This window comes from Hypanus sabinus, chromosome 20 (assembly GCF_030144855.1).
Source record: "Hypanus sabinus isolate sHypSab1 chromosome 20, sHypSab1.hap1, whole genome shotgun sequence".
NCBI classification, from domain to species: Eukaryota; Metazoa; Chordata; class Chondrichthyes; order Myliobatiformes; family Dasyatidae; genus Hypanus; species Hypanus sabinus.
This window is the reverse complement of record NC_082725.1, coordinates 2,202,609-2,215,095: the sequence shown is the minus strand read 5'-3', so window position 1 is coordinate 2,215,095 and position 12,487 is coordinate 2,202,609. Positions and strand designations below refer to the sequence as shown.

Here is a 12,487-nt window from a genome sequence, read left to right as displayed (position 1 = left end):
TCCAGCACATAACACTCCATAACTTATACCATCTCTACAGGATACCACCTCCAAGCACATCTTTCCCTCTTTCCCACTTTCCATTTTCTGTGCGACTCTATTCTCTATTCCCCCCCCCCCCACTGATACTGCTCCTTGAAGTGAAATAAATGCCACTCCTCCTCCCTCACTACCATTCAAGGCCCCACACAATCCTCCAAGGTAGGGCGACACTTATGGTGAGACCATTGGGGTCATTCTCTGTATCAGTGTGGCCTCCTATGTATCGGTGAGTCCCGCCATAGATTGGGAGACTGTTTCTGCCAGTAAAGCGGGATCTCCCGGAGGCTATCCATTTCAATTTTACTTCACATTCCCATTCTGACATGTCAACTCATGGCCTTCTCACCTGCCATGATGAGGCCACACTCAGGTTGGGAAAACAACACCTTATATTCTGTCTGGGTAGCCATTCCCCTTTCCCGTTTCCCTCTCACCTTCTCTCTTACCTGCCCTTCACCTCCCTCTTCCCTTTCTTCCATGTTCTTCTACCCTCTCCTATCAGATACACCAATCATTTCTCCCCTCTCCCAACCTCATTACTCTGTCTTCTCATTTTTTTTCCAGTCTTGGAGAAGGGTCCTGGTCCAAAATGTCACCTGTTTATTCTTCTCCATAGATGCTGCCTGGCCTCCTCCAGCATTTTTTGTTTGTTGCATGTATCTGCAGTTGTTCAATGTGTCCCCTAGTGGTGACAGTATGTATCTGCAGTTGTTCAATGTGTCCCCTAGTGGTGACAGTATGTATCTGCAGTTGTTCAATGTGTCCCCTAGTGGTGACAGTATGTATACACAGTTGTTCAATGTGTCCCCTAGTGGTGACAGTATGTATACACAGTTGTTCAATGTGTCCCCTAGTGGTGACAGTATGTATACACAGTTGTTCAATGTGGCCTCTCGTGGTTACAATTCTGATTCTCTGGTAATCACATTAATTGAATGGGGAGTGTCAGATTGGTTAACCATTATATATAAATTTGAATGGAATGTTTCTTAAGAGGTCTAAGAAGGGTACCAAATGGTATAAGAAGACGGTATAAGAAGTATCTGATGAAGAGTCTCAGCCCGAAAAGTTGACAGTGCTTCTTCCTATAGATGCTGCCTGGCCTGCTGCTTTCCACCAGCATTTTGTGTGTGTTGCTTTAATTTTCAGCATCTGCAGATTTCCTCGTGTTTGTTTATGCAGTTGTTCAATGTGACCCCTAGTGGTGACAGTATGTATATACAGTTGTTCAGTGTGTCCCCTAGTGGTGACAGTATGTATATGCAGTTGTTCAGTGTGTCCCCTAGTGGTAACAGTATGTATATGCAGTTGTTCAGTGTGTCCCCTAGTTGTGACAGTATGTATATGCAGTTGTTCAGTGTGTCCCCTAGTGGTAACAGTATGTATATGCAGTTGTTCAGTGTGTCCCCTAGTGGTAACAGTATGTATATGCAGTTGTTCAGTATGTCCCCTAGTTGTGACAGTATGTATATGCAGTTGTTCAGTGTGTCCCCTAGTGGTAACAGTATGTATATGCAGTTGTTCAGTGTGTCCCCTAGTGGTAACAGTATGTATATGCAGTTGTTCAGTGTGTCCCCTAGTGGTGACAGTATGTATATGCAGTTGTTCACTGTGTCCCCTAGTGGTGACAGTATGTAAATGCAGTTGTTCAGTATGTCCCCTAGTGGTGACAGTATGTATATGCAGTTGTTCAGTGTGTCCCCTAGTGGTAACAGTATGTATATGCAGTTGTTCACTGTGTCCCCTAGTGGTAACAGTATGTATATGCAGTTGTTCAGTGTGTCCCCTAGTGGTAACAGTATGTATATGCAGTTGTTCACTGTGTCCCCTAGTGGTGACAGTATGTAAATGCAGTTGTTCAGTGTGGCCTCTGGTGGTTACAATTCTGATTCTCTGGTATCACATGAATTATAGACAATAGACAGTAGGTGCAGGAGTAGGCCATTCGGCTCTTCTAGCTAACACCGCCGTTCACTGTGATCATGGTTGATCATACACAATCAGCACCCCATTCCTGCCCTCTCCCCATATCCCTTGACTTCGCTATCTATAAGAGCTCTATCTAACTCTCTCTTAAAAGCATCCAGAGACTTGGCCTTCTGGGGCAGAGCATTCCACATATCCACCACTCTCTGGGTGAAAAAGTGTTTCCGTATCTCTGTTCTAAATGACCTACCCCTTATTCTTAAACTGTGGCCTCTAGTTCTGGACTCACCCATCAGCGGGAACATGCTTCCTGCCTCCAGCGTGTCCAATCCCTTAATAATCTTATATGTTTCAATCAGATCCCCTCTCATCCTTCTAAATTCCAGTGTATACAAGTCCAGTCGCTCCAATCTTTCAACATATGACAATCCCGCGATTCTGGGAATTAACCTTGTGGACCTACGCTGCACTCCCCTCAATAGCAAGAATGTCCTTCCTCAAATTTGGAGACCAAAACTGCACACAATACTCCAGGTGTGGTCTCACCTGGGCCCTGTACAGCTGCAAAAGGACCTCTTTACTCCTATATTCAATTCCTCTGGTTAGAAAGGCCAGCATGCCATTAGCTTTCTTCACTGCCTGCTGTACCTTAATGCTTGCTTTCATTGACTGATGTACAAGAACACCTAGATCTCGTTGTACTTCCCCTATTCCTAACTTGACTCCACTTAGATAGTAATCTGCCTTCCTGTTCTTGCCACCAAAGTGAATAACCTCACATTTATCCACATTAAACTGCATCTGCCATACATTTGCTCACTCACCCAACCTGTCCAAGTCACCCTGCATTCTCATAACATCCTCCTGACGTTTCACACTGCCACCCAGCTTTGTGTCATCAGCAAATTTGCTAATGTTACTTTTAATCCCTTCATCTAAATCATTAATGTATATTGTAAACAGCTGCGGTCCCAGCATCGAACCTTGCGGTACCCCACTGGTCACAGTCTGCTATTCCGAAAGGGACCCGTTAATCGCTATTCTTTGTTTCCTGTCAGCCAGCCAATTTTCAATCCATGTCAGTACTCTGCCCCTGATACCATGTGAACTAATTTTGCTCACTAATCTCCTATGTGGGACTTGATCAAAGGCTTTCTGAAAGTCCAGGTACACTACATCCACTGGCTCTCCCTTGTCCATTTTCATAGTTATATCCTCAAAAAATTCCAGATTAGTCAAGCATTATTTTCCCTTCATAAATCCATGCTGACTCGGACTGATCCTTCTACTGCTATCCAAATGTGTCGTAATTTCCTCTTTTATAATTGACTCCAGAGTTTTTCCCCACCACTGACGTCTCTCTCCCTCCTTTATTGAAAAGTGGGACAACATTAGCCACCCTCCAATCAGCAGGAACTTTTCCTGAATCTATAGAACATTGGAAGATGATTACCAATGTGTCCACAATTTCTAGAGCCACCTCCTTAAGTACCCTGCGATGCAGACCATCAGGTCCCGAGGACTTATCAGCCTTCAGACCCAACAGTCTATCCAACACCGTTTCTTGCCTAATATAAATTTCCTTCAGTTCATCCATTACCCTAGTTCCTTTGGCCACTATTACATCTGTTAGATCGTTTGTGTCTTCCCTAGTGAAGACAGATCCAAAGTACCTGTTCAACTCATCTGCCATTTCCTTGTTCTCCATAATAAATTCACCCGTTTCTGTCTTCAATTACCCAATTTTGAGTGTTAACTGTTTTTTTGCTATTCACATACCTAAAGAAGCTTTTTACTATCCTCCTTTATATTCTTGGCTAGTTTACCTTCATACCTCATTTTTTCTTGGCATATTGCCTTTTTTGTTATCTTCTGTTGCTCTTTAAAAGCTTCCCAGTCCTCCGGTTTCCCGCTCATCTTTGCTTTGTTATACTTCTTCTCTTTTATTTTTATACTGCTCTTTACTTCCCTCGTCAGCCACAGCCGCCCTTTACTCCCCTTAGGATCTTTCTTCTCTTTGTAATGAACTGATTCTGCACCTTCTGCATTATTCCCAGAAATACCTGCCATTGTTGTTCCACTGTCTTCCCTGCTAGGGTATTGTTCCATTGAACTTTGGCCAGCTCCTCCCTCATAGCTCCATAGTTACCTTTGTTCAACTGTAATACTGACACATCTGATTTTCCCTTCTCCTTCTCAAATTGTAAGTTAAAACATATCATATTTTGGTCACTACCTCTTAATGGCTCCTTTACCTCGTGATCCCTGATCAAATAATTGAATGGGGACTGTCAGATTGGTTAAGTATTATATATAAATTTGAATAGAATGTTTCTTAAGAGGTATAAGAAGAGCAGAGCATGTTGCTCACCATCTTCTTTAGTCTTTTTCCAGTTTTTACTACTAAACTTTGCCGCTCTGTTTTCAATTCTCTTTTTATCAGTACTTAATAAAACAGCAAGCTTTATGCCTCTGTCTTAACTTCAAAAAGAATCTTGGATTAAAACGTCAGGGTCCAACAGTTGGTTGTTAACACAAACACATTCCACTGGATGTTTCACTGTGCATTTGATAAATAAACTTGAATTTTGTTAATCACATATACATTGAACGATATGCTGTAAAGAGAGTCATTTCTGTTAACAGCCAAAGCAGGCCAAGAATGCATTGGGGGCAGCCCTCAAGATCGACAGGGTGAATTTCTCCGCAGATCTCCATGTGCAGATTGTTATGCCGCATCAGATCCAGAATAACAATTATTTTGTTCTGCTTTACAGTTGTGTACTGAAACTCTGCCTCTTGTAGACCTGACCTGCAGCAACAATGACATTGAAATTATTTCAGTCACCTGCTTCATATTTGCAATGTCTTTATTTACCTCAGGACTAAATGACACGTTCTTTGCTACTAGACAGACTGCTGACCCTGGTATTGGCAATTCTTTATTAATAGTCACATGTAGCAAGCTGGCCTTGCACAGATGGTGCTAGGATTAGTACTGGTAAAAGTTGACAATATCACCCCACTCTGGCAGCATCCTCGCTCCTCAGAAGCAGCCACCATCTCAGCAATCAATCACCGCCTGAGTAGTGCTGGCGGAGCCTGTGCAAGACTAGAGAAAAAAGTCTTCGAAAACCACAACCTACAGGTCCAAATAAAGAAAACCTGCAGTCTACAGAAAATGCATCCTTCCAACAGTATTGCATGAAGCTGAATCATGAATCACCTGCAGAACACAACTGGAAGCCCTGGAGCAATACCAACCACCAGGTAATCCCACGAAAGGTTTTGAGGATCAGCTGGAAGGAGGAGGCCAACATGAACACCGATGGTGTTTAGTAGGTCATGTCACTCGTATTCCTAACTCACTTCTCTCCAGACAGGAAGGTCAATGAGCCCCTGGTGGGGAAAGGAAACAGTTAAAAAAAGGACATCAAAGTCAGCCTGAAGAAATCCAACATGGCATCTAAAAGCTGTGAAGACATTGCACTCAATGGATAGACGTGGAGGAAATCTGTTCAAGAGGGAGCTGCGTTAGATGAGAAAGAACTCCGCTTTGCCGCAGAGAACAAGCAGCAGCTGTGAGAGAAGAGACCGTACAACCAAACGACCCAACCACTGACCACAGTCACCACCTACTCTTGCCCACACGACTGTGGACTCAGTAATAGACAACCCCGCGGGAGAACATCACCCTCACATCGCATGGTCATAATGAGATAGATGTAGATTGTGAGAAGAATCCATCTTATTGTACAAGGCATCCATTCGAGAGTTTGATAATAACGGGAGGTTTTTGTATCTTCTGCCTGACTGATGAGAGAGGGGAAAATAGAGATTGTAGTGGGGGGGGGTAGGTGGTCTTTGATTCCGCTGTTTGCTTTACTTGCAAGGTTCAGCATCGAGGTAAAATCATAACCCCACCCCCGGACCCGGATCTCATGCACCCAGAAGAGAACGGCCCTGAATTCCTGTCCAAACACCTCTCTGACAAAGCCAAAAGATAAGATTCCATGCAGTCTCCCTGCCGAGTTTCTGAGAATGCTCCTGGAGCTGCCTGAGATACCTTTTCTTTGACGCCACACCTAGCCTTTGTGAGACAACAGGGTGACTGTGACTGTCTATCACAGGCCAGTTCCCTGACCGTATCAAGCACATTGTTATCTTGCATTTCATAGAGAAGTGTGGCCATGCACGCCTGCGTAACTGAAAAGCTGGCCAGGGCGATAATAGTGGTTAAGTTGAGGCAAATGGAAAAACCTTGGTGATAAAGACCGTTGTTTATCTGCCTTTCAGTGTAGGTGTCTTGAGCTTTTGCTTGAACGTGTATGTCCAGAGTTGACAGCTCACTGCAGCAGGTCATGCAGACACGCTTGTCAAAACGGCGCATCGTGTCTTCGTGGCCTGTCCGCCATCAAGGAAAGGCGTCATAAATGAGCGAGTAGCATCACGAAGGAGCCCACTAAATCCTGCTCGTGGATATAGTGCTTTCCTGGTGTATATGATGAATCAACTCTTCTCAGATTTCCAGCCAGGGACAGGTATCGATTATTACGATGACACCTCTGCAGTGTCCACCAGGGATGATGCCTGGGCATGGGCAATCTGTTCTGTTGGTATTTATACCCCCATAGTCCCTAATCGGGTTTCTGCTCTCCCACCTTGTTTACAATCGAATTCCAGTTCTTACTAAAATGAAGATCTCTCTCTTGATAAGAACTGGAATTCAATCTGCTAACTACTAGCCCTAACGTGTATGATTTTGGACCCTCGGAGTACCCTGGGGAAACCACACACACTGCAGTGGGAACTGGACCCCTATTGCTGTTGCTGTAAAATGTTACGCGACACTACTGTGTCATCCATAATTGTGTTTTTGTTTTGCCGTGCCCTGCTCTTAAGAGGGACACACACCAGCCCTTGGGAGTCAAGAACCTAAGTGGATCCATTCTCTATTTCTCAGTCGGGGAAATTCACAAACATGAGCTCCTCAAACCTGCCCAATCATTCAATATGATGTTGGGTTATCTCCCAAGGTTTCACTTACAGTTTTAGGGGCAATGTTGAATTCAATAAGATGTCATCCATTGTTGTAGTTAGTTACTCCGGGTAGCCCTTTTCAGCTTCATTACACCAAAGGCAAACTAACAAAACTGTTAGTCAGCCATGATCAAATAATACAGTTCAAAGAGGAATGATTAATATTTTGGGCTCTAAGATGTTACCACAGTGTAATTCAAGTGACGGAATACCATTTTTGACACTGAATGAAGTAATTGCAACCTTTGACTGTTAATTCCGTCTTGTGTGAGTTAAATCAGAAAATGTTTGAAGAAATGTGCGCCTACTTGTTACAGGTTTTGATTGGTTGATATTTCTCAGGGAATTCTCCCTTGTACCTCTGGCATGTATTATGAAATATATTACTCTATGGCAGCAGTGCATTGCAATACATAATAAGAAGAAAACTAAATTAACTAAACTAATTTTTTAAAGATTTAAATTAAATAAGTAATTTAAAAGTGAAAAAACGTAATGAGCTAGTGTCTGGTTTCATTGTCCTTTCTGAAATCTGATGGCAGAGGGGAAGGAGCTCTTCAGGCTCCTGTACCACCTCCTTGATGGGTAGAAACGAGAAGAGGGCATTTCCTGGGTGATGAATGGTGCCTCTTTTGAGGTTTGAAGTTGTATTTTTCCAGTCTGGATGAATACGCCACAGTTGTCCCTGACTCCATTAAAACCTGTGTGGATGAGTGTGTGCCTACAAGAACATGCTGTACATTCCCAGATCAAAAGGTTCATCTGTGGCGACCCAGGACATACAAGAGAACCGGGTACAACTTGCAGAGGGCCACCTCTAGATCCAAGTAACAATTCTGAATGAGGTTGAGGGGAGGAGGCATCAGATGGATGTCAACTTCAGCAGGGTTTGCAGGACGGGGCATGTCCATGGTGGCAGGGTCACCACCTTCCACTGCTCCTTGACAATGTCTTGGATACTACAGAGGCTACCCATGATAGAGCTGACTTAATTTTACAGGACATCTTCAAGGAGCAATGCCTCGAAAAGGCAGCATCCATCATTAATGACTCCCATCACCCAGGTCATGCTTTGTTCTCATTGTAGGAGGGACAGAAGCCTAAAGACACACACTCAATGATTCAGGAACAGCTTCTTCCCCTCTGCCATCTAATTTCTGAATAGACTTGAACCCATGTACACAACCTCACTACTTTTTCTATTTTGCACTAACTATTTAATCTATTTAATTTATATATCTGTATTTACTGTAAACAGTTCTGTTGCATTTTGCTGCTGCAAAGACAAACTAATCTTACAACATCTGCCGGTGATATTAAACCTGATTCTGAGATTACAAAGGCCAGCTGGTGTAAACAATTAGTTATGAGATAGCAATCAATGGTGAACAATAGATCCTTGTGCAGTTCCAATTTATTTTGATCAAAAGACATCTGATTACTAAGCCCAGACTAATTTTCAGCAATGCAGTCTTAAACCATAGGTCAAGTTCAGCAAACCATGGTGCCTGTCTTTGTGAGGGGGGGCTTGATTCTGTTCCTGAATCTAGATTTTGAACAAAAGTAAATCCCAGCACTTACAGAATCGGTGGGAATATTACCTGGAATTCTCGGGGACTGTGCTTGTTTTGGCATGGCACTTCTACAAGTGATTCAGCCCGTTGCAGATTACTGTGGAGGCTGCACACTGTTTTCCTTGTTCTTCTGAAGCACATGCAGTACCTGTATGTTAGCCAAAGTTATTATCAGAGTATGTGTATTACTTCTCTGAGATCAATTTACAGAAGAACAAAGAATTACAATAGGTCATCGGTGAAGAACACCACATAACGATGCAAGCTACAGTGAAGTCATTTCTCTGACACAGTGGTGTCAAGAAAACAACCTCTCCCACAATGTCACAGAACAAAGGAGCTGATTGTGGATTACAGGAGGAATGGAGACGGGCTAACCCCATTGACATCAATGGATCTGGGGTTGAGAGGGTGAACAGCTTCAAGTTCCTCAGCATCCACATCACTGAGGATCTATTGGAGTATGTACACACCAGCTGTGTGGTGAAAAAGACACAATAACACTTCATTCACCTCAGGCAGTTGAAAAAGTTTGGTATGGGTCCCCAAATCCTAAGGATTTTCTATAGGGGCATGATCAAGAGCATCCTGACTGGCTGCATCACTGCCTGGTATGGGAACTGTACCTCCCTCAATCACAGGACTGTGCAGAGAGTGGTGCGGACAGCCCAGCGCATCTGTAAATGTGAACTTCGCACTATTCAGGGCATTTACAGAGACAGCTGTGTAAAAAGGGCCCGAAGGATCATTGGGGACTTTCAGCTGCTACATCTGGGAAACAGCACCACAACATAAAAGCCAGGACCAACCAGCTCTGGGACAGCTTCTTCCACCAGGCCTTCAGACTGATTAATTCATGCTGATGCAACAGTATTTCTATGTTGTATTGACTGTCCTGTTGTAAATGCTATTTATTACAAATTACTATAAATTGCAGATTACACATTCAGATAAGAGTCGTAACATAAAGATTTTTAATCCTCGTGTATGAAGGATGTAAGAAATAAATTCAATTCAAAGACTGACGACCAATGTGCAAAAGAAGATAACCTGCAATCAATCACTCACTCAATAAACAAACAGAACGTGAATTGTTAGAGTCCTTGAAAGTGAGTCAGTAGGTTGTGGAATCTGTTCTGAGTTGAGGTGAGTGAAGTTATCCAGGCTGGTTCAGGAGTAACCTAGTGGTGTCCCAATGATAGTAGTGAGAAGGTGGGGTCCTTGATGATGTGCACTGGTTTCTTGTGGTTTCACTCCTTGCAGATGTGCTCAACAGTGGGAATTCTTACATTCTTCAGATAAAATGTCTTTGATCTGGAATGTTAACCTCTTATTTTTAAGTGATTTCCATCATTTGCGCCTTTTGTTTTTTATTTCTTGTTGTTACTTAATAACTCGACTGGTTTGGGGAAAAAACCTGACGAAGGGCTTTCTCCGGAATGTTTCTCCGGCTTTGTTCTGTGTCATTTTCATTTGATACAGATTTTGAACTCAGCACAGTCTGTGAACCAAATACTACACTTTGTATAAAACTAAGAACAAGATTCGCATACTGACTTGAAGGAGCTGTACAGGATAATGAGACATACATCTTGTGGACAGCCTGATTCCTTTTCCCCACGCTAATATGAAGGGGTTGGATTTTGAGTTGATTGGAGCAAAATAAGGGGGATGTCAGAAGAAGAATTTATGAAATATGATGAGGGCATGGAATCCCTGGTGGTCGAGACTGATACTGCTCATTAGGGATATTTAAGGACATGGATGATGGAATATGGAGGGCTATGTGGGAGAGAGAGGTGCCATTGCTGTTGCAGCCAGAAGTCTGTCATGAAGGACCTCATGAAGAATGTGTGTGTGATTAAAACTCACCATGTGGCATCCTGGAGCGTATGCTTAGATGCCACCATGGATGCTCAAAATTTCGGTGTAAAGAATCCTCACCCTGTTCTCAATGCGTTTCATTCTGCATTGAACTAGATGATGGTGCTCGCTAAAATGTTGCCAAGGAGCCTGGTGACTGGAGTGTCCTCCCTTAAATTGTGTTAAAGATTTGGAGGTTCTGCAGAACCTGCAACCAGAACTTTGCTGACAATTTGTGTTTGACGATATTGGGCTGTGTGGGCTGGTTGTGCCAGAAATGGCATGTCTCTCTAAAATAGGGTTCAGGTGGGATCTGAACGATTTGAAGGGTCCTGGGGGCTAGGTTCCCGGGGGTGGTCAGTATATGGAGCAGGCTGCCAGAGGAATTGTTTGAGCCAGGTACCATACATTGACATTTCAAATGGTACATGGAGAGGAAAGGTTCAAAATCATAGTCAGATTTTATATCACTGATGTGTCAGGAAGATTGTTTTGTGGAAAAAAAAGCCAAAATAGTGAGCTAGTTCTCATGGACTGGTAAATTATCTGTTCAGAAATCTGATGACGGAGGGGAAGAAGCTGTTCCTGTAATGTTGAGTATAGCTTTACAGGAATAAGGGCCAGACATAAGCAAATGCAACATGCTTATAGATGGGTATCTTGTTGGCAGTGACCAAATGGGCTGAAGGGCCTCTCTTCTCTGATTGTATGCCTCCATGCCTATGACTTCATTCTGATGTCCTTGTCACAGAACAGAACCACAGCATTATTGGAGAAACTCATTCAGCTGTATTAATGCATTATTTAATATTATTGTATTCTATATTTATTGATACATTATTATATATTATTCTATACCACAAAATATATATTATTTACACATTAATGCAAAACATTTGAGAACTGAGTGCCATGTCATTGACTAACAACTTGTTCTCTATTTCCTATATCCCCAGAGTTCTCTTTCGTGGCAATTCCGATGTTGACCAGTTAGGAAAAATCTTTGAGTAAGTTATCATTCTTTTACATTGATGTTACTTGGAGACCTATAGTTTAAAAAGACATTAATTACACTTTACAACTCTGACACCTGCAAATACTTGATTTATTAATAATCTTTGCTTAGATTTGGCAGTAAACACTTGTTTGTTGTCTGTTCAAATGGCTTTCAGCAGCTTTTTTTTTAACACAGATAGCAGTGGGTATGTGCTGCCAGGGGTGGTGCCAGGGGCAGATACATTAGGGATTTTTAAGAAACTCTTTAGATAGCACATGGTTGATTAAAAAAAATGGAGGGTTCTGGTGGAGTGAAGGGTTACATTGATCTTGTCATCAGGTGAGAACCAATGTTGTTAAACAAATAGCATCACTAGGTGTTTACAGACTCTTTGTCCCACGATGTTGTGCTGATATTTTAATCTACTTTAAGATCAATGTAACCCTTCACTCCACCAGAACCCTCCGTTTTTTTTAATCAACCATGTGCTGATTAAAATATCAGCACAACATCGTGGGACAAAGAGTCTGTAAACACCTAGTGATGCTATTTGTTTAACAACATTGGTTCTCACCTGATGACAAGCACTTACGCACTCCGTTCCCCCTCTCCGCAGATCTGTCTGTGCGTGTGCGTGTGCGTGTGCGTGTGTGTGTGTGTGCAAATATGCCACCATATACAAACTGAGATTCATTTTCTTAAATGGGCAATCAAAGCAAGTGCAAAGCAATGAATATTGACACAGGCAGGTTTTCGACTGTCTTTCACATTTCTTTGAATAGTTCACAAAGTTCAGATCAGGGTTGTGTGAACACAACTTTTCAAAACTTTCATCAGTAAATCAATTCAGCATTAATTGAAAGGGTTCAAAGGTACATTTAATGACAGAGAAATGTATACGAATGCTTTTTCTTCACAACCATCCATGAAAACAGAGTGCCCCCAAAGAATGAATGACAGTTAAATGTTAGAATCCCACAGCCCCCCCCCCCAGCTCCCCCTCCCACACGTAAGCAGCAGCAGAGCAACGATCTCTCCTCCCCCC

At 42.7% G+C, this 12,487-nt stretch overlaps 1 protein-coding gene across 6 annotated transcripts in view; it reads left to right on the top strand.

Moving 5' to 3' along the window:
- The window catches only part of cdk6 (cyclin dependent kinase 6), a 124,683-nt gene that overhangs the window by 100,453 nt on the left and 11,743 nt on the right, over nucleotides 1-12,487 (top strand). For all 6 annotated transcript variants that reach the window (XM_059944955.1, XM_059944959.1, XM_059944956.1 and 3 more), the window contains exon 6: nucleotides 11,402-11,452. In XM_059944955.1, coding sequence (XP_059800938.1) covers nucleotides 11,402-11,452 — 51 coding nt within the window. The remainder of the gene's footprint in view (nucleotides 1-11,401; nucleotides 11,453-12,487) is intronic.